The 25,518-nt window shown below is 44.7% G+C and overlaps 2 protein-coding genes across 5 annotated transcripts in view; one reads left to right on the forward strand and one right to left on the reverse strand.

Annotated features, from left to right (window-relative positions):
• Window positions 1–22,616, forward strand: part of LOC126564085 (aryl hydrocarbon receptor nuclear translocator homolog) — a 202,852-nt gene extending 180,236 nt beyond the window's left edge. For 3 of the 4 annotated variants that reach the window (XM_050221014.1, XM_050221013.1, XM_050221011.1), the window contains 9 exons: window positions 17,195–17,298; window positions 19,268–19,484; window positions 19,567–19,761; window positions 19,908–20,204; window positions 20,283–20,433; window positions 20,524–20,796; window positions 20,883–20,994; window positions 21,063–21,195; window positions 21,863–22,616. In XM_050221014.1, coding sequence (XP_050076971.1) covers window positions 17,195–17,298; window positions 19,268–19,484; window positions 19,567–19,761; window positions 19,908–20,204; window positions 20,283–20,433; window positions 20,524–20,796; window positions 20,883–20,994; window positions 21,063–21,195; window positions 21,863–22,353 — 1,973 coding nt within the window. In that variant the 3' untranslated portion in view covers window positions 22,354–22,616. The remainder of the gene's footprint in view (window positions 1–17,194; window positions 17,299–19,267; window positions 19,485–19,566; window positions 19,762–19,907; window positions 20,205–20,282; window positions 20,434–20,523; window positions 20,797–20,882; window positions 20,995–21,062; window positions 21,196–21,862) is intronic. The other variant, XM_050221012.1, reaches the window with a different exon arrangement.
• LOC126564110 (ribonuclease Z, mitochondrial) overlaps window positions 1–25,518 on the reverse strand; it is a 346,473-nt gene that overhangs the window by 247,403 nt on the left and 73,552 nt on the right. The window lies entirely within an intron of this gene.

Consider the following 25,518-nt stretch of genomic DNA (forward strand, 5'->3'; position numbering starts at 1 on the left):
CTCGAATGAGTGAACGATCTCACCCGGTTTTATGAGCTTATATTTCACGCATTTTACGATGTGGTGCACTCTCACTCAACACACTTTTCTTGTTTGCTTTTTTTCTTCCCATTTCTGCAGGTAAGCATTGTCGTGGAAGACGTGCAAAGACGATGATGATGGTTTCGGGGAGGGCTGCCGAAGCTTTAAAAGCCGCTGGAACGTTGCGCAACATTTTGCATCTTTATTACTTCTCGCACATTCAAAGCTTCTTTTTTTTGCGGTAAGGTAAGGCGATGTGGCTCGGTAGATCTGCACAGGGTCTGTTCGCCGGAAGGTGTGTGATCTTGCAGCAAATAAAACCAACCAACACAATGCCTGGCAACAGGCCGGCATTACCGGAGTTCAAATCCCATCCGGATCGTTCCCTCGCAGTGAGGACACTAATCAGCCATTCGATCGCGCCCAGGCATGACTTTAGAAGGTCGTTAAGCCAAGAAGAAGAAGAACACAATGTCTGGGAACTTATCAATATCAACACCCCGTTAACCGAGCGCTTCACAGTACGCTATCGGGTCTGGTTTTAGCAAGAGCGCTCACCCTGAGTGATGCAGCGGTCGTGAGTGCATAATGAATTTTAAGTTTCGTTCGTTCGACAGGGCATTATCTGCACCGTCTGCATCCACATCCATAATGCAATCGCAATGTCAGCCAAGCCATGGTGCATAATGTAAAGGTTTCGAGCACTTCATTCATTATTTTTGGGACAGCTGCAATTTTGAGTACTTTTCGGTGCTTGCTTACTTGCTGTTTGCTTATGGAAGGTATACTGCTGTTTACCACCGCTTTGTGCCTTCCCCATAATTGGCATTAATGATCAAATGGTGGGTATGTGGGGTGTGTGTGTGTGCCTGTAGAGTTTTGTGGACAGTATCTAAAAATGTTGACCTTCACCGCAGTAGTAATAGCCGGTTTCGGTGGTTAGCTTTGGGAATCGCACTGTTTGGGCAAACCGTTTTCGGCCATACGCTGCAATAAAGGTGAATAAACATTAGGACACACCGTTATGGTAATCGTATCGAAACGCACTGGAGCAGGAGGGTTACAATGCAGCCCAGTACGATGCCATGCCCTGTTGCGGAAATGCACGAAAATAATAAATTGAATAATGTAATTAAAGTGTTATGAAGCCATAAAATTGAACACTCGATAAGTTTGATTAGCATATAAATTATCCACTTGCATCGTACGGAACTGCGTGCGAGCGAGCTCTGTTTGATGGTTTTATGTAAGAATGGCTGAAGAACACAGCTGAGAAACAGCTGGAATATATTTATTCATTTGCAAAATTGTTCTTAATTTTATAGGTCTTTTACTTAGGGAGGGCCATTTTTGCGTTCCCTTTTTGATGCGAGTAATTCCATTGAAGTCATACTCCATGGGAAAAGGACCTGCAATATTTCATGGTGCGGACTAATGGAATCATCCACAGTCTCGATAGAGTCAGTCAAGGGTCTCTTCGATCGACGATCGACGACTCACCGCCAAAAATATATGTTTCGCATTGTTACCCGATTATTCTGAACGACTGTCACATGTCAGAACTTATTCAAAAACATGGATTTCGCCTGGATGGTTTTGTAAATGAACATACATCTTGTCCAAGATAAAAGCTTCACCCTGATAATACCACCTGAAGTTAACGCTTGGATTTTTCTCTTCGCTTTGTACTGTGTTTAAAGGGTCGGTTAGCAAAAGTGATCAAAATCTGTCCCCTATCCAATGATTTCATCTTCTACAAAAGTGAGAAAAATCCATAATCCTAGTCGGGCGGTTAGAACCGGTTGTCATGACTATTTCCAACTTATAAATCTTCAAACACGTCGTTAATTGCAGTTCCTCGACTGTTTTGATAATGCATGCTGCAAACAGATCATAAATAACTGAAAGTTCGTTCGCAGTATATCGTTAGGACACATAAAATCCGTTTTTAATGCATCCTTTGTATCTCTGTGGTAATACAAATGTTCGGGGATTGAATTATGACATCTTTCAATGCATACTTTGCAATGTAGGTCAACGGTTTTTTTTTTTTTTTTTTGCACAAAATTTAGCATAAACTAATAAATCCAAAGAATCTCAATAAATTTATTGCGATCAAACTCTACCTTGACAACCTCGGTCGCTTCCCGGCGTGTACGCATCTTACCCCATTTGTCACATTCGTTTGCACGAGTGACAGTTGATTTTTCCCGCCACGCCAGAGAGTTAAACAAATGCCATCAACAACCTGCCAGCCCCTACCAGTAAACGCTTTTCGACGATTCAATTACTATGTGCGATGTTTCCTGTTACAACCAGCAGCAGCAGCAGCATACTTACCTTCTGCTCTGTGCTCCTTTATCGCGTATGCCAAACGGGCGCTGGTGACAGCTCAAACAATGGTCAATTGAAGTGATGTCATCGTCGGTTCCTTAGCGCGTCTCGCACCCCGACCATCAGAAAATCACCGCCAACATTATATTTATGCGCCCCAGAAGGAGGTGAAGTTTATTTATGCAAAATTTTGCAAAATTCGCAGTTGCAAAGAAAAGCGGGTCGCGCACACTTGCGGATAGCATAATATGATGGTAGCATACGAATCGATAGGAAAAATCCAGTGGAACAAATCATCAACGTGGCTACCGCTCCCGCTGCCTGCCTGCTTAGGGTGGGCGCGTGTGTTCTGCTGAAAAACCAGGTCGAAGAACTTGTGGTCCACACTCACGGCCGCGGTTACTGGTAGCGCGCGCGCGAAATATGCTCATTTTTTCCCCTGTCTTATTTATTTTACTTTCTGTGTCCCCCTCGAAAAAAAGACGATCATCGGCAAGGCAGCATTATGAAGTCGATGTCAAGTATTTTGATTTTATTCTCTCGTTATTTTCGTGTGTCCCCCGTGTCACACAGCAGCACCGGTTGGTAAGGGCTAATCAAAATTTCGCTCTCGCTTTATTTATCTTCCGCGCATCCCAATCATAACTCTATCAATCTTCTGTCAGGCAGCAACTTTTTTGCGGAAAGAGGTACCAAGAAGTGGCAGTGGCGCGGTGTCCTGGCATTTTGTTTGCCCCGTGTCTTCTTCCGTGCACTTCTTCTGGCCTAACCATTTATGCTCAATTTATGCTTCGTGTCTTTTTTGTGTGAAGGGTGCGCGATGTTGCGGTTTTTCTTCTTTTTTGGTCTTGTTTTTTTTGCCGTCTTTTGCTACCTTCGTCTGTTCTGTTGGTTTACCTCAGAGGCAAAACAAAAAAAGGCACACATTATGCTTTTGTACTCAATTCTAGCGACACCGGTATGTTTGTGAAGCAGGCTGCCAGCGGGCTCACGATTGACAGAAGAGCATCAAGGTTCATCAGTGTATTTCGATCGATTGACAAATCCTTTTCCCGTTCGTCCGGTGCCTTCCGTTTTGCCCTGCCCAGCATCATCATTATCAACACCATCAGTGTCACTTCTGAGGCAGAATAAAGATGTTGATTCGTTTGCCTTTTTTGCATGCCCGCCTCTAAGGAAAGACCAACCCAAGACGAGCATCTCCGACAGGAGAGAGAGAGATAGGGACGGATCTGATTTGTTCTTTGCCGCGTTGCTTTTATCCACCATTTGTCAACGAATTTCGCTACCAGAAGATTGACACGATGTCATCACTGTTTGGTCGATTTTTGTCACTCGTCTTCTCGTCTGGAGGTTCGGGTGAACACACAGTGTGTTCCAATGCCAGGTTAGGTTGCGTTTCTGTCATCAATCTTATCAGCGTGCAGCCTCTAATCCTGGGGCTTCTTTGCAAAGTCTATCGAGAGCCGATTTTGCCAGGATTTCGTGAGAGTTCTGATGCGGGGAGTTTGTCAGTTGTGCTGGTAGGAAAATTTGACAAGACAACATTTTCGATTCCAGGTGCACCTTATCGGATTACGGTCTCTTGATCAATGATGGTAGAATTTACACACACACACACACACACAAAAGAAACCTTATGAATAGGCAACGTTTCAACGTTTAAAAACGGTAGCTTATCCGGACGGTTTGACTCATTCAGACATTCCATTTCAAGCAAGTACGCGTCACCAACGGCGGCGCATCATTCGGTCGGTCACGGTGCGCTATATGGGACACGCCACGCTGGTTTTAGCAAATGCGCCGTTCCGCGTACGGTCGCGATATCACAGTTCCCGTGAAATCGACGACAATCGACACACAAGGGTAAACCCGTCTCCTTAACCCTTCTGCTTCCTTGTCGCTTATCTGTTATACACGCAGGCAGAGCATATGTTGAAAACCGGCACGGACCGCTAGTGCTAGTCGCGAATGGATGGCACGATGGTAAGATTGTGCGCACATACACACAATACAAGCATAAATAAAGATGTCAGCGTTCTGTAATTAACAATATAATAGAGATTTCGATACATGACATGAATTTCTGAGCCCGAACACAATAATCACCCACCGCTCTCTTCCAACGCCGATGATTCGGCGTGCAAATGTAGCGGAGATTCTAGCGTCCCGCCAGTTCCTGGAAACACATATACATACCGTACGTTCGACTCCTGGTCACGGCACCTACGCTATTTGCCACCCGGCCACAAGCAATCGTCTTTGGAATGGGCGAGAGAACGAGAGGCACTGTGCGACAAATAAATAATTTTAATAAACCGACAACGACCGTTGTCAACTGGTCGTTGTCGCGTTGGGCCTGGCGAGGATGTAGCGTTGGTCGTCCTCTCCTTCCCATCTCAGCCACCCGCCCGCCACTCGATGGAGACGCGCAAAATGGAACGGTCGCGCGGTAACGGAGTGTGTGGATAACTAGTTTTGCTATGTGCCACCACCGTGTCTGTCTGTCCAATCCTCCTTAGCAAATGGCGGTTTGTGGGGTGATGGTGTTGTGCCAGGCGACACGAACCATTTGCCTTTACCGTCAGTGGTTTCTATCGTGCACACAGAATCATAGTGCGGAAAGAGTAGCGCGAGAGCCCCGATGGCCGGTGGCAATCACAGTAACAGAAATGAGCTATAAATAATCAATGTATCAATATGTATATTAGCAACGAATGGTGCATTGTTTCAATCCACCGGTTGCTGCTGGCCTCGTTGGGTTGTGTTTCTATCGATACGATGAAATCTTTCGCACGGTTTGGTGGAAGCCTTTACCAGCGCCCATTCCAACTAGCTGTACGGGGGGGGGGGGGGGGGGGGGGGGGGGGGGGTAAGCCGTTGAAGCTAATTGCTTGGACAAAGTTAGTACAGGAGCTATCCGTCAACAAGCACAGGTACCTCAGGCTGTCCCGGTCGTGTCATACATAGTTTCTGTGGTCACTTTCATGTTACTAAAAATAGCAAACAGATAGACGACACCGATCTTGATGGGGAGGCGAGTGAATCATGTATTCTTCTCATGAAATTGGCTTTCATTTTGGTCTAGCCCACTTTCAGCCCTCCAGGCGATGGGGTATGATTTTTGAGTTGCCATGAACTATCGGATTGTTGGTCTGCTTCAAATCGTTGCCCAGACAAAGTATAACTCAAGGATTTTGCTCTGTTTCCACCATAACACGCAGGGATACATCGTTCGGATTTATTTCATTTCGATAAATTTTTTTTCTCCAATTTATAACATTGGTCGTAAGGTAGTGGCATTGCACTCGTATCTCTCCAAAAAATTAATGTGTTTTCAATCGGTTATCAATTAATATCAACGATAGAGCAATATTTCATCGCTTTGCAGAATGATCCTGCTTCTATTGCTCGCGTATCTAGAAGAGTAATTGAAAAGTATCCCCTCGCGTATTAATCATTATCTGCAGCCATTCGTTACCTTTCGCCATGCTTTGCGCCACACCGTACAGAATTATCTGCCTTTTGGCGAAGAAAAGGGTACAGCGTACTTGTGCTTCTCCACTTTAACGTCAATCACATGCACAGGCCAATTATGGTGTGAACAATGGTGTAATGGTGAAGCTCTCGATTCGAAGGCGGTGTCGGTTACCTTTTTGGGTGGCACCACGACCACGGTGATCTGATGAAGAAGCGTTTCCAGCGACCCCCAGGTACGGCTAACAAGCAGCAAACCGACAGAGAACTACTCTCGGCAGCTTTGATCACTGTCAACGCAAGAAGGCTGGTAGCTGTTGTGCAGATTATGACGCCGATTGCCAACCGAGTGCGGCATTGTAGCAGGGTGAATCGCCCATTGACCGAACCGGGTGTAGTAGACCAGTGTCGCATCGGCTGGCGCTGCAACTCGCTTATCAACCGTACCGGATCACATTCGCTTCTTTTCATCCACGGCACAGGCGAAAAAGCGATCCGACACATAATTTTCATTAAAAAACAATATACCATTCAGCACAGGCACACGGGGGAGCCATACCACTTCCTTCGCGCTTATCTTACTTCTGTTTTTGTGCCTTTTTGCGCTTGATTCATTCAGCTAGATTGACTTCTTCCCGGGTGCGAATGCGTTAGTCATGTGTTGTCGTTTCTAAAGACTTGCTGGCAAAACATTTAAAATGGAAACAACCTGATCAAACCCTTTGCAAAACAGATAAACCACACAATCTTTGGACCGCTGGCTGGAGATGACTCACTTTGCGCTTTTATCCGTAATCAAATGCTCTTGCTGATGCTGGTTGTTTGTGTGTTTTTATTTTCGTTGTCCGTTTGTTTTAAACCTTTTTTATTTCTGCCCGTACTCGTATGGTAGCCTGCTGCAAGGGCTGCTTCTAACAAAATAAATAAAGAAAAGGAAAAGGTTTATCTGGTTTGAAACAGATTAGTCGAGGCATCGGGTTGCATTTAAATTAAGCAAAGGTGTTAACGAAACCAATTCCGGTGCTCGTCTCGTCGTCTCACCTTCGAAAAAAAAACATCGAAAAATATAAATAAATATCTAATCAAGCCAAGAGTTCAAGCAAAACAGTAGCCAACGGAGGCACATTAATTGATGAAAAATTTGAAGAAAAGGAAAAGGGAACACACGAGCCAACAAACGGAATTAAAATGTCGATGCCATGTAAATTGAAAACCTTTTTAACGAGTGAAGAGATAAGCACCTGATTTTTGGTTCACGCGGAGGCTTTAAATCGTGCTGCTATACACCCTGAAAACAGAAAGCCCGAGCATCAAATTATTCAAATTTTGCCAAAACGATGTCAATTAATTCATTTGCCCCGGGTCAATGGTAGAATGTTCGGTTTTGGATAAAATTTGCACATCGGCTAACGCCGAATTTGTGTTGTTCCTTTCTTGCACTTTTGGTACCGAACGCAAGATGCAACGTCAGCAAATGCAGATTTGCCCCAAGAACAGAACCACCAAAGTCTCTCGATGTCTCTCTCTCTCTCTCTCTCTCTCTCTGTGTATGTGCATTTAATTATTTCTTTCAACCTGACAGAACTGTTGAACATTTTAACAACCTGTAAACAACGTTATTTAACCCTCCGCAATCAATTTAATCTTCCACCCGGGCGTATTACATTTGCTTTCGTCCGATCTTTGACTTCTGTGTCGGTCGGTCCTAAGCATATCCCCGGATCACCCCCCCTCTTAACCGGCCTACCAGTGTTACTCCGGGGCATGCGAGTAGCACGGGGTGCATGCCGGTGCAGACACCATTTATCAAGCGCGCTGAATCTCGCGCACCGAAACAAGAAGGTGGCCCAACGACGTCGGTACGAAACGGATTTGAATTATTGGACGCAGTTGCAGTGAATTTCAAAAAGGATACAAAAAAAGGCGTCCGGTGTAGGTAGGAAAGAAGCCACAACATTCTTATACAATCATCCTACGCAACTGCCCCGATCTGGTTGCCACAGACGAGATCGTTTTGTGGAAGCGCAGACAGAAAGACACAGAACTAAATCAGCTAGCAAGACCAAGTGAAAGAAAAGTGTCTGTCGGCGTTAGACACAACAACAAACCGCCTTAGGTCACACTGCCTACCGGTGTTGAATGCCGGCATGCAGGAAGGCGTAAAACAAAAGGTGAAAAGTGGTTAAACCTTTGCACTCTCCCGGTTTCCTGGTGGTGGAGATTCATTTAGCGATTTGGTCACGTCCAAAGCGACGAACCCTCACCATTCTGCTTGTAGGGTGGAAGAGAGCGAGAGAAAGAAAACCCCCTTTGGAAGCACCTTCACTAGAAGAGAAAAGTATAAACAATATTTGAGGATATTCAACGAAAATTACACTTACATGCACTAAGCCACGAAGTGATTCTTTTTTCATGCACAAAAGAAAAAAAATGTTAATCATTCTTGATATCTTTTTTCATGCATTTCTTTTGTTGACAAGTATATAAAACGCTTTAAATTTTCATTCTTATATGTGTGTCTGCCTTGGCTTGGTAAGATTGACTCGCCTTCCAAGCGTCCAAGAGATTAACAGCCACCATCTTACAATGCACAGAAGATCGCCCCGCCTGGGAGGGTTATTATTTATGATAATTTGAAAATTATTCAAGAAAAAAGTATCACAGCTTCACACATACACACACACAAATAGACTGCAAGCGAAACAGAGCGATCAACGCATCTCTGACCCTCTGAGTGCGTAAATGTGAAGGAGAAACCTCAAAGAACTTCCACGAGAAAAAAGAGGTACAAAGTAACTTACCATAAAGTAGAAAAGAAGCAAACGATGAAGATGATGATGATGATGGTGATCGTCGCCCGGATTGCTTATCCTTCCCTTTCGGTTTGTTTTATTTTAAAGTGTTTTTGGTGTATATTTTTATTCCCCTTCAATGCATATGCTTTACCTTCGCGTCCACCCGGGATTCATCCTCACTATCCAAGTACCAGTCGTCGCGAAAACCCTTCGGCAGTAGCCACCGTCGGCGCGATATCAGATTTGATTAATATTTAAATCATTCCCGCACCACGGCACACACGCTTTACGGCCCTTCGCGGGACGTTCCATTATCTGACGGGGACCTTCCGATTCCTTCGCATTTCGCTGTTATCCTTCGCATTTGTTGACGCATTTGTCTTGCTGCTGCTTTCTTGGTGGGGCTTACATACACACACACACACGCACGGGGTTGTATCTTCACCGCAATGGCGTTGGCCCTTTCGCCGGGAACCAATGACAAAACTGTCCCAAACGCCTCGTAACGTCCCGCTGCGGTAACAATGATTCATTGACACCGGAGGTACTTTTCGGGGGGTTTTTTCTTCTTCTTTCTGTGTGCACACGGATGTCATCGAGTGTCCGGGCCGGGATGGCATTTTATTTCCATCCGTGAATGAATGGAACGAATGCATTATTCATTCAAATCCGTTTTGGCTGTGATTTTTATCCCCACCAATCGTTCCCGACTCGTTGGCCGCCTTTGATGGCATGGGTAGCTTTTCTTTTTGCTTGTTCTGCTATGACTCCCTATCATTACACCGAGCGACCTTAGAATTACTCATTTCCACTGTACACGGACACATCCACCTTCCTTTGGTTGATTGAAGGGTTTTGGTACAACAAATCAACCATACACCACAACGCGTCATAGTGAGAATGGATGGATCGAAAGATTCGAACCAGTTGAGGAAGGTAGCCGTAAATACCCTCAGACATGTGCGCTACACACCTTCCAGAATTTGACCCGACTACTGCTGCGACTACTACAACTGTTTCTTGACGTCATAACGAACGTTGATGACGGGATAAACCCCCCTGTAGGAAATAGGCAGAAGTGGAGTAACGTAGTGGAAGTTGTTGAGAGCACCAGACGCCGTGGGCAACCCCGTGATCCCAGTTATAACTATAGCGAGCGCCCCGTCATCGCTCCATCAGCACCTTCCATTGGTAGAATGCTTATCGGTGAGCTACGATCGATAATTTCTATTTCACGTATGAAATCACCACCGGTCAGCGAAAAAAAAACACCCCTCCGGTTGGGCGGACCAGCGCAACGGAAAGGGCAAAAAAAAAAAAGAAACAATTTAGATTCGATAGGATTTCCCAGGATTGTTACCAAGGAGCACAGAACCACCGTGACTATCATCTCGAGGGAAAGACTGGACTGGTTTTGTTGGTGGCACAAGAAAAAACGAACCTCAAAAGAGATCAGTATAATGGATTTCCTTTCCTGCTACATTCTCATTCTGCCCCGATTGCCACCGGTGGTGGTTTCCGTTCCATCATCGGCATCATCAACGGACCGGGCCAACGGTCCGATTTAGCAGCAGTAGTAGAAGTAGTAGTAGTAGGTAACAGCACCCTATCACAGGGAAAGCGAGAAGCCCAAACGCGGAAACTCTTCTTCAACCCGACAAAAAGTGTAGGAAAATCAAAGCGCCCAGTATCCGTATCCGGTTCGGATGCGGAAACCATCCTTCCTTGTCGAAGCCGTCGGCCTGCTCTCGTGTTCTGCTTTTCCGTTTACCACCTCGACGGCAGAAGAAGGGCATGTAAGCCTCGGTGGTGGTAGAAAGATTATTGATTGAGATGAGGGAAAAAGTTTTGAAATGTAATTACCACCGGGGTAGTTTCCGAAAGTCTCTCCGCACACCATGCGTCGTCGGTTTTGCTTCACCCTCTTCTCTGCAGTGGGGTTTTTTTTCCCTCCACTTTCCTTCTTCAGCTGTTCATGTTAGATTTTCCACCTTTTTTCCTTGTGGTGCTCAATTTTGGCAACATGAAGGGTGGAGGGTGATGATTTTTTTTCTCTTATTCTTCGTGCTCCATGTTTTTCGCTATCTTCATCAGGTTCAAAGTTCGTTTTTTTCCTTCCGAACTTGGGTAAGGATGTTCGACGATCGGATCGAACGGGTGGAGGAGCTTTGGTGGATGATGATGCTGAGCAAAGTTGGACGCAATCCAATGATTATTCCCGTGCCACATTGATGAAGTTCCTTGAAGGGTTTTTCTTGAGGTGTGCGTCCCCTTTTCCTGTCTATGATGTTACTTATTAGTTGCTTCGTTTGTTTTTCCTATCCTCGGCTATAGACTAGTCTCAGTAGAAGACCGAGAGTACATCGGTATTGTGAAGCTACACACTGTTTTTCGTTCCACACATTAACGGATCTTGATCATATTAGTTATTTTTGTGACAGGAAAAAAAATCCCATTAAAAGAGCTGCCATTACATTCGCTCCGATTATTTAACGAAAATTGATCAAAACACTAGCTAATTACAGCTTGTATGGCCATGTTGCGGGATAGATAGGTAACTGCCAGATATAACATTATTACAAGCTTCGATCATCATTTTCCACCCGAGTCACGCAACACACATTCAAAAGCTTTCAAAACCACTAAGGCAGACTGTGGACAGAGCAAACACCACGTTCCCTGTGGTTTTGTGCTGTAAAACATTTCCTTAAACTGATTGCACCTAACTGCAATCGATCTGGCTGCGATTAGATAGCACCTGTATGCACATGTCACAGCCGGCTGGCTGCTATACACACACACACACACGCACAGACACCCAGGAGTTGCCCATAAAGGTAGAACACTGTGTTGGCCGTGTTATCCTAGTTTGATTGCTCCATTCGGAATGCTCCTTCATCGCCACCGGTCACCCATGCTCCATAACAAGCCATCCCGTCACAACCCGTCACAACAAACTAAAACTGACCACCACACAATTGACTGCCCACTTTTCCCCGTTCGGCACTGGCCACCCTTTGCTGGTTGGATAAATAAAAGAGATTTTATCAGCGGAACACTTCGTGTGGTGACAGCAAATGACTGTCATCATTGAAAAATGTTTCATCCATCCCATCCGATTGTTTCACCCAGCGGTTAAGAAGCAGCACAATGCTTGCCCATTTTTGTGTCCGTTGCCTGCCGTCTGCTGTTGCCTGTCACCGAAGCACTATCAATTTTCCAAACTGCAACACCCTCTCTCGTCACAGGGCGGCCCGGAGGTTGGGCATTGGGCGTCAGGAACCTCACACATGCCAGAACCATTTACTGTGCACTGTAGTGGTGTGCCGTATGGCGCTTTGTCGGGTGTGCGCACACACAAACACAGGGAAAACTAGTGGAGATAAGTGGTGGAAAGGAAATGGCATGATTTAACCTGACAGCCTGGGTAGCGAGCCAGCAAGTTGAACATAACATTTCATACTGATACGCCAAATGACGCCGAACAGGGCAAAAACAAACAAAACACGCCAACTGACTAGAGGGGTGCGAGGGACCGAATGCATCCCTTGAGAGGGCCGGTGAAACTAGAGACTGGTGAGCAGTCTCTTAGTGGACACTACACTAGTGACAACGAAATACACTTACTGTTGTTCTTTTTTGTTTTCGATCGTACCTTCTCAGCGCCAGTTTTTTTTTTGCAGGTTTTATTGTTGTTTTTTTGGAGTTTCTTTATGCAAACACTAGGCCTTTTTTTCGCTGTTTTGTTTGCTAGTAGTGTCCAGCGGATGTGGAAACTATAATTATGCAGATAAACCCCTTTCTCCTTAGTAGAGAGATACAAACACACACATAAAAAACGCTCACATATCAACTGACCTTCCAACACACCAACAGTTCGTTCCAGCGAAAGGAATAAAAAGAACTAATGTTTTGTTTGTCCTATTGCATAAAGGTTCATGGGTGTATTCACACGGGTGTGGGGACAGGTGGGCACCACATCGTGAGGTGAGATGTGGATGTAATGCGCCATCCAAATGGGTCAACCAGTGGTGCCGTTGAGTTGTTGCAAAGCGCCACCAGGACAACAGCAAAAAAAGCTGCGCCTCATAAACGCTAAAATGATATTAAAACTATGTAAACAGGGTTTCTCCGGCCGAACTGGTGGTGCCGTTGTTGCGGCTCAATTCTCCAAGGATGTGTAATGGGAAATAAGAAGGCAAAAAAAAATTATCCTATTTTTCCTCCTCCTATTCCCCCCCTGCTATTTGGGACCAACAATACTGAAAGGTTCTTATAATGTAATCATTCATCGTTTTTCATGTTTTTATTAGCGAATACAAAACGGATTAAATGGTAACTACAAACGTTCATGTTGCTTACTTGTGTTAGATGGGGAACTAAGAAACGACATGTTTTTTTAATCAGTTATTATCGAAAAATATAACCTGCTTTAAAAAGCAATCCACAACTCCTGCCATTTTTCAAGTCAACCAGACTCTGTACTACTGAACGGCACTGAAGATAAAATTAATTTATTTATTTAATACTGGTGCTAGTACTAGCTGACTTTAAATCTACTTGCTATTAGCATGACTAGTAAGTCATTCGCCAGTAAGCCAGTTGGCCGCCGTGAACTAGTAGATCGTAAAGCCAGGAATAATACTAATTTTATTGTCCGCTACTTACCGGTCAAACAAGCTGACATAATTGCTTACGTATTAACATTTCACAAAGAGTCACTATTAGTACGTGTTGACGAATCAACGTTTTGTAATTATTATCGACTTAAAGACCATCTAACGTCATGTCGACCATCTTATGGCTGGCCAGAGTTGTTGATTCCGCGTATCCAGTCTCCACTGAGGGGAACGATCCGAATGAGATTTGATCCCCGATCCTGTTGCTTGAATAGTGGCTGTCGCCTCTACCACCAGAGCGCGCATCAAGGCATGAAAGCCTTGCTATGGTCGTGAAGCCCATAGCAGTCATTGATTCAGTTGCAGTTGACGTAGATCGGTTAGGCGCTTGGACGTGCAACAAGACCGTTTACTTTACTTAATTGGTCGGGCGTATCAATGTTATCTTTAAGAAGATTGAACATGAAAATTACATTGGTCTTTGAAGGGTCTCTAAACCCAACAGAAGGCATCTGGTGCTGTAAGGTAGTGTTATATCCGTTTCGCCATCATAGAATACATATTGCAAACCCTGTCATTTTTCTATGGACACTTACGATATGTTTCATACAATTGTTATTATAAGGACACCACACAATTCATCCATGTTATAAAATTGATATTTGATTGATTTTAAATTGCTACACTCGATAATTAAACAATTAAACACAATATTTTACGCATATAGGATTACTAAAGTCGTTTGTCATCGTACAAACTAAGCCCAAGGTCCTACTGTGGTGGAGAAGAAGAAGTGCGTTTACGGTCGCCATGTGGTGGTAGAAGAAATTCGGACTTCGTGACGAAAACGGAACAACGTGATTGCTAGCTTTGTGGACCAATATCTTTCCTTTATCTGACTGTCCAGGCAGTCTGCAGATTCTAGATGAGAATCTTCCTTACTGGAACGTTGGAGACGTCGAAGCCATACCTGTGGTAGGGGGACTCTCGATGCTCATCGGCGGAGCAAGTCGACCAGGCGACATTGGATATTCAGAAGGAATATTTCTTACAGGCATGTTGGAGGTTTGAGGCCTTACCTTGGGTAGGGGAACTCTCAGAAAGAATTGAACGCAAGGCTTAGCTTGTTGAACCTTCTCTCTAGACCTGCTGGTCAGTGTTTGAATGTTCATGTTAAGGCGTTCCGCCTTGGCTAATGCAGGTTATTTGTTAAATTGTTGAATTTCTGCTCACCGTATAATTCTTCCTAACGCTTGTTTTATGCGAGATAATGTATACTCTAGTGAGATGTTTAGCAGATATGGTACACTACTTTCTATAAGGTTCTGTTTAGTATATTTCTCAGTGATCCTAATAAGACACTAAGATCGCGGGTCCTCTCGGTTAATTGCTTGTCCAATAAGGCTATAAGTATCTAATGTAGTAATCTATCTGGTGCAAGAGAACGAGATTATCGCACATTTCTCAACGCCGATTTCTAAAAATTTACAATTACACCAACTTGAGATAATCGCAAGAATGGTTTGCAGCACTCTTCAGCCCCAAATAGGATAGAAATAAAATAGCTGTCTTTAGGTGCTGCAAAACTGACATCATTGACATACATTAGAAGCATAAGGGCACCAAAATTGCTATCCCGTGGGGCTTCAGATGTGCTTATAAACGTATCAGAGCTAGAAATACTAAATATCGCCTAGCACGTCCTAGTTGACTAGAGCCAAAACAACATAGTAGTTGGAAAGCCCAACCTGTCGAGGGCACGGGTACGTTTTTAGTGATTTGGTACCGTGGGACCAAAGAAAGTGAAGCTTCAAAATCACTTCGCTGTCCTAGCAAGTATTTTGACCAGTTTTTTATAGTAGTTATAGGCTTAAAGGGTTGGGATATAGCTTGATGATTAAATTTTAAAATATTTATTTCACATTCTTTCACAAATCGAATCGAATCTTAGAAACATGGATGCATATGTATCTGCTGTTTAGCTGAGCTTCAATTACACCGGTTCGGTATCGCGCGTAGCCAGGGTAAAAAGATCATGGCCAGCAACATTTTGTTCGTGCATTTGAATACCAAAGCAGCAGGGAGTAAGGCATTTCCAACCGTGAAACAATTCAGCTTCTTGTCTATCTAACACAAAGCATTCGAACGTTCATTTTTATCTTACATTTTATCGCAATTGCTTAGCAGTGTGTGCTAAAACAGGCACAACGTATGCCTCCCCAATAGCTGCCGCCATTTTAGCAGTTTCGGGCTCTACACATGTCATGACTGTTATTCACTTTGAATCTTATCGCTCAGTACATTCCCTTCCTAACTGCTAACAGCAAAAGCCTCCAATGAACAGCAATCGCTCGCGACGATAATCTGTAATTTCATGTTTATATGCACTTTCAAAATCATATCATCTGGGTCATTATTTAGCATGTATAAAGAAGCTACAACGCTTTAAAATAAAAGTCCCCTGTATGGTATTTCGCGTTCAAAAATCAATTCCATCACACTCAGTCCAGCCAGACCCTAGCACGGTATCGTAATGTGCATTTAAATTCTGTATGACTTTTGTCATTATTGGAATCATCCTTCGCCCATCGGTGCCGTTCAGCTCAATCACCCAATCCGAGGCTTGCACTTATCACCACCCCCTCAGGCACACACTGTTGCTTTAAAGTGTGCTTCAATATGGCTCCTTAAACACGCGAACACATTACCGATCACAAGACGACATCCGATCGATTTTCTTTTGCCTGGACAGCATACACTAAAAAAATGCGCCAAGTGCGAATGATAGTGTAATTCCAGCAAACGATTCATTTTATCGCACACTGACTCGCTCGCGTCCAAAAGAAAGAAAAAAATCATCTCTTTTTCTTCCACCCTCCCACCTCCCCTTTATACATCACTCCCTCATCCAAGGGGGTGGGGGGGGAGGAGAAATGTCATTGTGTATTGTGCCATTTTACATTTTCTACGACCCTTGAAAAGAGCTCTCCCCAAAGAAAATCATCTCCAATTATCACTCACACACCCACTGTGTGATGGTGCCGCGCTCTCGCTGTCTGTCACAGTGCAGAAGGCAAATTTTCTTGCTCCACCCTTAACGATACCGTTCACCCTACCTCCCCCCTTAGCACCAAGACATGTTCCTCGCTATCACTGTGTATGTGTGGGCTCCACTTTTTCAGTCGTATTTATTTTTTATTGTTATTTTTATACTGTTATGCAAATTAAAATTGAAGAAAATGCTAAACGTCATTTACTTTTACAACTTGTTGTATCTCTGCCGGCCACGGCCATTTCCCTGCCGGTTGTTTTATTCACATTCGCGGTATCCCTTCTTTATATTTTTGTTGGCCCATCCCGTCTTGAGGGTAGCAATTCTTTGTTTAATTTTTAAACATTATCTTCTGGCTTTTGGAACAAATGGAAAACCCTTTTTTTCATTTCCCTTCATTGCTAGTTACTGTGTGTTACGCATTGTTTGACTTCAAGGGTACCGCTATTTGCCCTTTTCATTTGGCTTATCGCTACCCCTTGGTGGGGTTCCACCCGATTTAGTTAACATCTTCTTCGCGACCGTTACACCCGGACGGGTTAGTTTAAAGGAACCGTTTTGATTATCTTAAAATTTGTAACGATTATTAAACATACCATACCGGCAGGACGGGGAACACTTTACTGATTTCTTGGCTTCCTCATTCGTCTCCGATGGTCCAAAAAACAACACAATTAGACGCCGTATTTGCATATAAAACAAAAAAAAACGGATGGGTCATTTTGCCATTCGAGTGCCTATTAAAGAGGTGTGTCTAATGGTGAGGAAAACGGGATAAATAAAATGAAATGGAAAGTCCATTTCCAGCAACAGAGGAAAGCTGCTTCTTGTGAATGTATGTGAATCTTCTTGTTCTAACTTTTCTCTTCTTCTTTTTTATTTATTCCACTCTCTAGGAACCGGCAATACCAACACGGATGGGTCGTACAAACCATCCTTTCTTACCGATCAGGAGCTGAAGCACCTGATACTGGAAGCCGCAGATGGATTTCTGTTTGTGGTGAGTATACATCCAAAGCAACACTGGAGGATTTATCGTGTGTGTGTGAGTCCTCGTCGTCGGTAGCTTAGTGTCCGCCATCGGTCGATTATTTCATTCCAATACGCCCTATTAAGAGCAACAAAAAGTGAATTATTACATTAAGCTAATGAAGTGGCCTGTCCTGTTTCTTTGAGTTCGTACAACAATAAAATGGCTTCTTTTGTTACGGTGAAAAAATGTTGCTATAAATTCCAACCAAAGAAGCTTCTAGCAGGTCGAAACCAGTGTGGGGATGCAAGTCTAAAAGTGTTTTAACTGACGGGCAACTACAACAGCATCAACTATAGTTTGTAGCTCTCGCTGTACCTAGCAAGAACAGATGAATTGTCTCGCAGGAGAGAAAATTAGTAGTGGTGTGTATCTTTTTTATGTTGACCGTGCGAATTGCATACTAATTACGGCTAGCTTACCGTCTATTTCAGTAAAACTACGGGTACCGTTTTGCTAGTGCGGGATGCTGCTACTCCTAGGCAACTCTAGGATGCATCCTTACCGGTAATAGCCGGCTACGAGTTTGAATGGCATGTTAAGAGATAGGGATGAGTTGGTGATAAAAGGATGAGTTGAAAAATGTAGTCAAATTCCTAGACATTCCGCAAAACAACTAGCCGCTAACACAACCTTCACAAACCTTTAAAACCTTTTCGCAGTGCGTTAGTGTTAATTTTCAAGTTTAAATATCGCTTTAGCTGTTTCGACATTAATAAAGATTGTTTCAACAAAGTTCCTTCAAAATGTCAATCTTGTACCAACTTCACAGAGCACACTTTACTGATCAAATGGCGAAAAAGGTGATGCTAGTTGTTGGGAAAATATTTAAATTTCTCATTAAAATTCATCCTTCCTCCCCAACCATGATTGAGTGTATAAATATTGGAAATTAAAATTCATCCAAAACTTATCACTGAGTTCGTGAAGAATAATCCAGACTCTAAGGAACCAGGATATAATGCTAAAAATTTCCATCCCAAAACGTCACCTCACAGTGAGCGAACTGGGGGAAAAATGCAGGAGCGCTAGTATCCGGCACATGATCGGAGGATGGTAAAGAAGGAATGCAAATTTTGCGTTCAATACATATCAGTTGGATAATTTATTTATTTCACCATCCCAAATCCCCCGCTCCCCTCCTCAACGTCATGTCCACATTCCCGAGGGTTGTCTTGTTTGGAGTTTGCCCAGGTTTTGTTTTGTTCGTTTTCGTTCCCGACACCGGATAAATACAACTTTGTTTCCGTGGATGGCCGGATAATTCCATTCCAATCGAATAGAACGCACTGCTCACGCTTTAACTGCCTCCACTGGACAGACATTCCTTCGGTGTGCGAGTTTTCGCCTAACGGAGTCTTTTCGCATTATTTATCGTCAATTAGAATGCAGCTGGGCAACGCCGGGCACAAAATTACTCATTAGGCATTTTTCAGCCCCATCCGTGCCGTTGTTGTACACTTTTCCCTCCGATCGGTCCTTCCGTCTAGGGATGTGGAACAACTTGGCTGCAAGCAAACCATGCTGGAAACAACCCACGGCTCGGCTCTCTGGGTTTTCCTTCGCTCATCATCATTCATTTGTCTCCGTGGGCGTAAAATCGGTGGCTGGAATTGATAATTTCGCCACGCACGCACTACATTGATTAATGTATTATTTATTCGCGAGTTATCCTGGCGAGTACACCGGGGAAGGGATCAATGAAGCAGCTGCCGAGGGTGGCAAGGAAACTAAAAGAACGGACGATGCAGCGCAGTTTTTAAAGTCTTAATTAATGCGCCTTTAGGTGAAGAGGACCGTTTATTTGTTTTGGTTTTCTTTCGCTCGGCCAATTTGTTTGCTGGCGAGTTTATAAATTACTTCAAACGTAAAGCATGTACATTTAATGAAAATGTTTTTATTTTAAAATTTGTGCTTTTCTTTCCTCCTCCTTTGGCAGGCGGGCTGTGATACAGGACGCATCATTTACGTGTCCGATTCGGTGACACCGGTGTTAAACTACTCCCAGAACGAATGGTACAGCGGGAGCCTTTTCGATCACATCCATCCGGACGATATTGAGAAGGTGCGCGAGCAGCTCTCGACACAGGAACCGGTCAACAGCGGACGGATACTGGACCTCAAAACTGGCACAGTCAAAAAGGAAGGCCATCAATGTGTGTATCCATTTGCTCCTGTTCCTTGGTAACTGTAAACCATGTCTAACCGTCTGAATGCTCTCTTTCTCTCCCCCGACAGCATCGATGAGATTATGCATGGGTTCGAGACGGGGGTTTATCTGTCGGATGCGAATCGGACCGCTAACGCCCGAATCGATGGCACTCGGGCATTTGAATCGACTGCGAAGGAAAAACTCGCTCGGCCCTTCGACGGACGGTCACAACTACGCGGTAATGCACTGCACAGGGTACATAAAGAACTGGCCACCGACAGGTAAGTACCGAGTGAAAGATGTTGGGAAGCTGGGGAGAACCAATTCAGTTTAAAATTTTCGAGACACAAACACACACACACACAAACCGCACACAAAATTGGAATGCTCTCCCGGAGACTGTTAATTATGATCCGCCGCAATTCAGATATGTTTCCAGGGGTGACAATCGATCGGGGGCAGGACGACGAGCTGCACAACACGCACTGCTGTCTGGTGGCGATCGCACGGCTACAGATCACCTCCTCCACCACGGCGAACGATCTGAATGCGAACAATCCGAACGAGTTCATCTCGCGCCACGCCATGTGCGGCAAGTTCACGTTCGTCGACCAGCGGGTGATCGGTGTGCTGGGATATCAGCCGGTCGATCTGCTCAACAAAAGCTGCTATGATTTCTTCCACCCGGACGACATTGCTCATATGAAGGAAAACTTTGACCAAGGTAAGCATTTGCTGCAACGCCCTCGGATCATCGATCCTTCGTTGCTAAATGGAGGTCTCGTGCTTGTCTCGTTTTCAGTGCTAAAGCAAAAGGGCCAAATGTTCTCGGTCATGTATCGGTTCCGGGCGAAGAACAAGGAGTGGGTTTGGATGAGAACGCAGGCGTACGCCTTCCTCAATCCGTACACGGACGACATCGAGTACGTGGTGTGTACGAACAGTTCGGCTAAGTAAGTTTAAATTGCGCGTGATCCGAGCCTGGGGGAGGGAATCTCGAACTAAATTCAAATAATGTTTTCTTTTTCTCCTTAATTCTTAAGGGCACTTCATTCATCCCACGATACGGTAACGGCACCGGAGCAAACGGAAGCACCGGTCGCGTCCTATCCAGCGCCGGGATTGGATTATACGCTGCCGGGCCGAAGGGACACCACACCGTCGAGCAATATCTACAATCCTCACAATCTGATTTCACACTTGCCATCGCAGCCGCAGACAGCAGCGCAGGCGGCCGCCGCTAGCAGTATTCAACGACCGGAAAGCGCACACAATGCCGTGCAGTACAGCTACAATCCGACCCCATCGCCAATACAGTGAGTTTACCTTCGTCTTCTCCGGAGAAGATAGCACCGATATTAATTGTGTCCCTTTGTTTTGCTCTCTCTCCCCCCATCTTCAGATACGGTTCGCCGGGAACGCCTAGTGGTGGTGCGACGGGTGCGTTGGGGCATATTCCCAAAACAAACAATACCTCGCCAACGCCGGCAGCCACTGCGTGGACCCTGCGACAGGTAAGTTTCAGGCTCTGTCCAGATGATCCTTTGCATGTGTACAATTGAAACCTTTCTTCCTCTTTCAGCCACAACCCGTCACCGAAGGTTACCAGTACAGTGAACTAAGTCCGAACCGGTCACCGACCGGGCCAACCTACACCCAGCTTAACGCATCTCGTCAAACGTCCACCTTTACACCATCATCGCAAGCCGGACCGGGTAAGCTTCTCTTCAAATATTCATGCTATCCTTCCCTCTTACTAAAAGTGTGGTCTTCACCTGCTGCAGAAGTGTTACCTACTCGAGCCTACATATAATTCAGCTTCTACACAAAAGAGGGCAATGCTTCCGAATAGCTTCTTCTGCGTTCTCCGATAAAAGAGTTTCGTCAGTTTTGTACAAAGTTGCTTCAGCGTCTAGTGTTTCAGCTCCATCTATTCTTAGGTATGGTGTCAGTTGAAACGTTTCCCCAGGCTCTTTTATGATCAGATGATAGCTCTTACTCATACCCTTTTGTCAACACCGGTGCTGACTTCGTGACTCAAAATGTGGAAGCCTCAAGCCAATCTATTTCATCAGCGTATGCCAAAAGAAGAAGATGGTCTCCATAGTCCAGAGTCTTGGGAGTCCCTCTCTAGCACCAGATTGAAGAGAACATGGAAAAGGCATAGCATTTCAAGCCTGGATCTCAAAAATATTCACTACACCGAATAGTTTTTCTTTTTCTCATACTTTCTTTTCTTGAATTAACAACCTCGGAGGTCACGTCATGGGCTCAATAGATTTGCTAGCTGTTCTTTTAAATATTCAAATTTCCCTTCCTATTAAAACATCAGATCACCTCCTGCAATTTAAACTAATCCACATACATACTGTTACCTTTCAGGTATCTGGAGCGGTTGGCAATCGCATCATCATGGCACCGGACCGGAACCGATGCAAACGGGCGGCTCCGGTGGTACGACCAACGGGCCCGGCTCATCACACACCTCCGTTGGGCTAGCGCAAGAAATGGCCACCGATAACGCCCAACAGCAGCACATGCAACAGCAACAACATCCGGCCCTCCACGGTGCGGGCGGTGGTGGTGGCGGCGGCGGTGGTGGTGCTGGAACCGGTGGTGGAGGAGGTGCTCCACATCATGTACCGCCCCATCCACAGCACCCGCACGCACACCATCCGGTGCAGCATCCGCACCATCCACATCACCACCATCATCACCATCCAGGGCAGATTCATCCCGGCCATCATCCGGTCGTTGGGCAGCATCCGGGACAGGGGCACGAGCTAACCGATATGCTTCAGATGCTCGATCAGAGCGGGACCACCTCGTTCGAGGATCTAAACATACACATGTTTAACACACCGTTCGAATGAAACCTGCTCTATTACGGTGGCTACAACAGCTACAACAACGGCAACAACGGCAACAACAGCCACTCCACACCGGTCGGAGAACCTGCCAGCCAGAGCAGCTACTCCCTCGGTACGTCCGCTTCCTCCTATTCGTCCACCATCTGCGCTTCCTCCGCTTCCAACAGCACCAGCAACAGTGGCAACAACACAACCGCCTCCGTCATGGCTGTCGCTGCAGCAGCTGCCGCAGCCGCAGCGGCCATATCATCAACCGCACCTTCCTTCCCGATTGTCGGCGGACGGGGTGAACCGATGGTGCTCGGCGACCCGGTAACGTCCGGTGGCTTTAACGCGCTCGGGTACGGAATGATGGTGCATGAACATATGTAAATATTACAAGAGAAACTAAACAATGTTAGATGACGTGACACAGTTGTTTGTGAAAAGGGAAGGTGAGTTAGAAGGGCTCCAACACCAATCAAACCACAACAAAAGCCAACCATCAGCAACCGGTCTAGAAGAATTGTGTCCTCGATGCACGTTTTGTATATGTTTTGTATTTTCTTTCGTGTATAATTTATTATGGCCAACGTAATAGGAAAGGAAAAACACACGGACCACGTGCTTATAGAAGGTTTTAGTTGTCCATTTTTTGTTTTAGAATTAAATTCGTTTGAGCTTTGAGTTTTCTTTTAATTCAAGACAATTACTACAGCAAGTGCGTGCGATGCTTGTTATGCTTGAGCTTATAGTTCCAAGCAAATCTTAATTTATTTACCAGCGCGTTTCGTTGCACACAGAGCACACGCAGCTCAAAATCCTCCCATTAGTCTACGTAAGATTAATGCGTCTGTTAGGCAATTATTTTCATTCCACGGAAGCACCCCAAAAATTCATGTTAAGAAAAACAATAACTGTACAAAGGCATATGGAAAGGCAAAGGCATGCAGTACAGCGATGTTTTCCGTTTTTTCTTCATAAAGTTGCAAATTAAGGGCAGTGAGAAAGGAGCTGGGCAAAGCTGTGGGAACAAAACGGCTGCATATCGTTGCTGTATGTACAAGCTTTCTTTCAAACTCAATCACACCAGAACGAGGAAGGAAACAAGCTAGCAACAATTGTTGTCCCGGAATACGTTCGGCAAACAGGATGCGCCAGGGAAAAAAAATGCAAAAATTCCATCCCATTACCACTATTATGAAGCAGTATTAACAGACCGTTTCAAACTAAATGCCTCTATGAATCCTCCAGGTTTATAAACAATAGTCTCAAGAATAGAAACTAGAACACGTCTTTCGATTGCAGTCATCAGATGCTGCAACTTGACGTATTATCAGAGACTTCAGGGTCCTCACACTACGGCGAACTGATGAATTTGCAGAATTATCCCTCGAACTTCCGGCCCGAATAGGACAATTTAATTGCTTATTTTGAAATTAAACACTTCACAGAATGAGACCAACACGCATTGGAAGGAAATGATCTTTCCATATGCCGATTAGTGATGGGTAAATCCTTACTTTTCCCGGAGTTGGAGTAATCCGACTCGGAGTCGGAGAGTTTTCATTAATCCACTCCGAAGTTCAAACCACTAATCCCGATACCGACACACTCGGATCGAAAAGAATAGTTTCAAATCCGGTTGATGTTGACCAGGCCAAACATTGTGAAACCACCCTGATGTAGGCGTTCGAAACTTACAATAATTTCCCCGCGATCATTCTCAAGGTTGAAGGCGACACCGTATAGCTGCTCCTTTGAGCGTTCTTTAATCAAGTTATTATTTTTTAATAGTATTCTTTGATAATTCTCAGAAATATTATCTTTCTTAGAGAAGTCCTTGGGGACCTCAACTTCTTTGGCGTTTGGTGCCTTAGTGGACCTGTTGGAAACTTTAAGGTTCCCAATGCCCTGTCAGTAAGAAGGCGAATAGAAGAACAGGAAAGGAAAAAGAAAGGGCAAGACGAGTCTGTCCTAGGATGAGGGAACTAGCGATCAGTCGCGAATGAAACGAACAACAAGCTAGAAACGAACGCAAGCGTGTGCTAGCACTAAGAGCGGACTATTTTTTACTAGCCACTAATAAACTAGAAAAGGCAAAAGCAGCCGCACCTCGTTTTTTGCACAGGACCATTTCGTTAGAGATGTTTGGATGTGATAAACTATCGCCAAATGACCTCTTACACAGCAAACTCATAGTCACATTTTAAAGCGAACATTTTCACAATTTTGTAACAATTACTTTTACAGCTACAAATGGCGCAGGTTGGCGCAATATTCAAATAATTGCACTTTTCTTTCTGTCGCATCCCCCGCGAACAGTCAGGTTACAGCCAAAAATCAGGTTGCGGTGCGTTGCAATTGTACGCATCGGGAAGAAGCATGTAAAATAATAATGATCACCCCCCGTAACGCGATCACCTTCATACTCACTAACTCTGACAGACAGCAGAGAACGGTTACACGGTGCCGAGCTGAGTGAGAATGACGTAGACACTAGGCGTCAGATAGCGAAAGGAAGAAAAGAAAAAAAACAGCTCTAAACATAATTTAAATAATCTTTTGAACACTAATTTAAAAGTAGATAAGTAAGGAAGCAAAAGCAAAAATGGGGGAAAATTTGTGATTTCCTCCCTCCGGGGTTTCTCTCTCACTCGCGGATGTATGGTGCAACAGAAAGGATGCTTCATCGCCAAACACGAGAAGAAAAGCAAGCAAGCACACACACACCCACAATCGATTACGGTGAATGTCCTTAGTTTCTCGCGCAATTAAGTCCACGCGTTTGTGGGGTTTAATCAATCGTATTTGTTAGTTAATTTGCTTACCCACTACTGCGGTCGCGTTCAAGGAAAGACATATATAGCCCGGAGATTGGACGGCTTGGGCAAAATTTCTTCCGAAGCAACTTCCTTCCATTATGGCGGCTCGTGCAGACATGAATAGCTCTTCTTTGTATAGTAAAAAAAAGCATCACATCTGTGTCTAATGTCGGACAAAGTTCATGTACCGGGAAACCTTCCCATTGCTTTCCTTTCCAACTCCCGTACACAGACTTCCAACATCGAAAAGGATACCTCCATTTTTGTTTTAAACTACAAACTAACGACAGGGTTTTTCTGTTTTCTGTGGCCATTCGGCACAAAAGCGATGAGAGTGCGTGTGTGTGTGTGTGTGTCCAAAACT

The sequence above is a fragment of the Anopheles maculipalpis genome, chromosome 3RL, assembly GCF_943734695.1.
Source record: "Anopheles maculipalpis chromosome 3RL, idAnoMacuDA_375_x, whole genome shotgun sequence".
Taxonomy (NCBI): domain Eukaryota; kingdom Metazoa; phylum Arthropoda; class Insecta; order Diptera; family Culicidae; genus Anopheles; species Anopheles maculipalpis.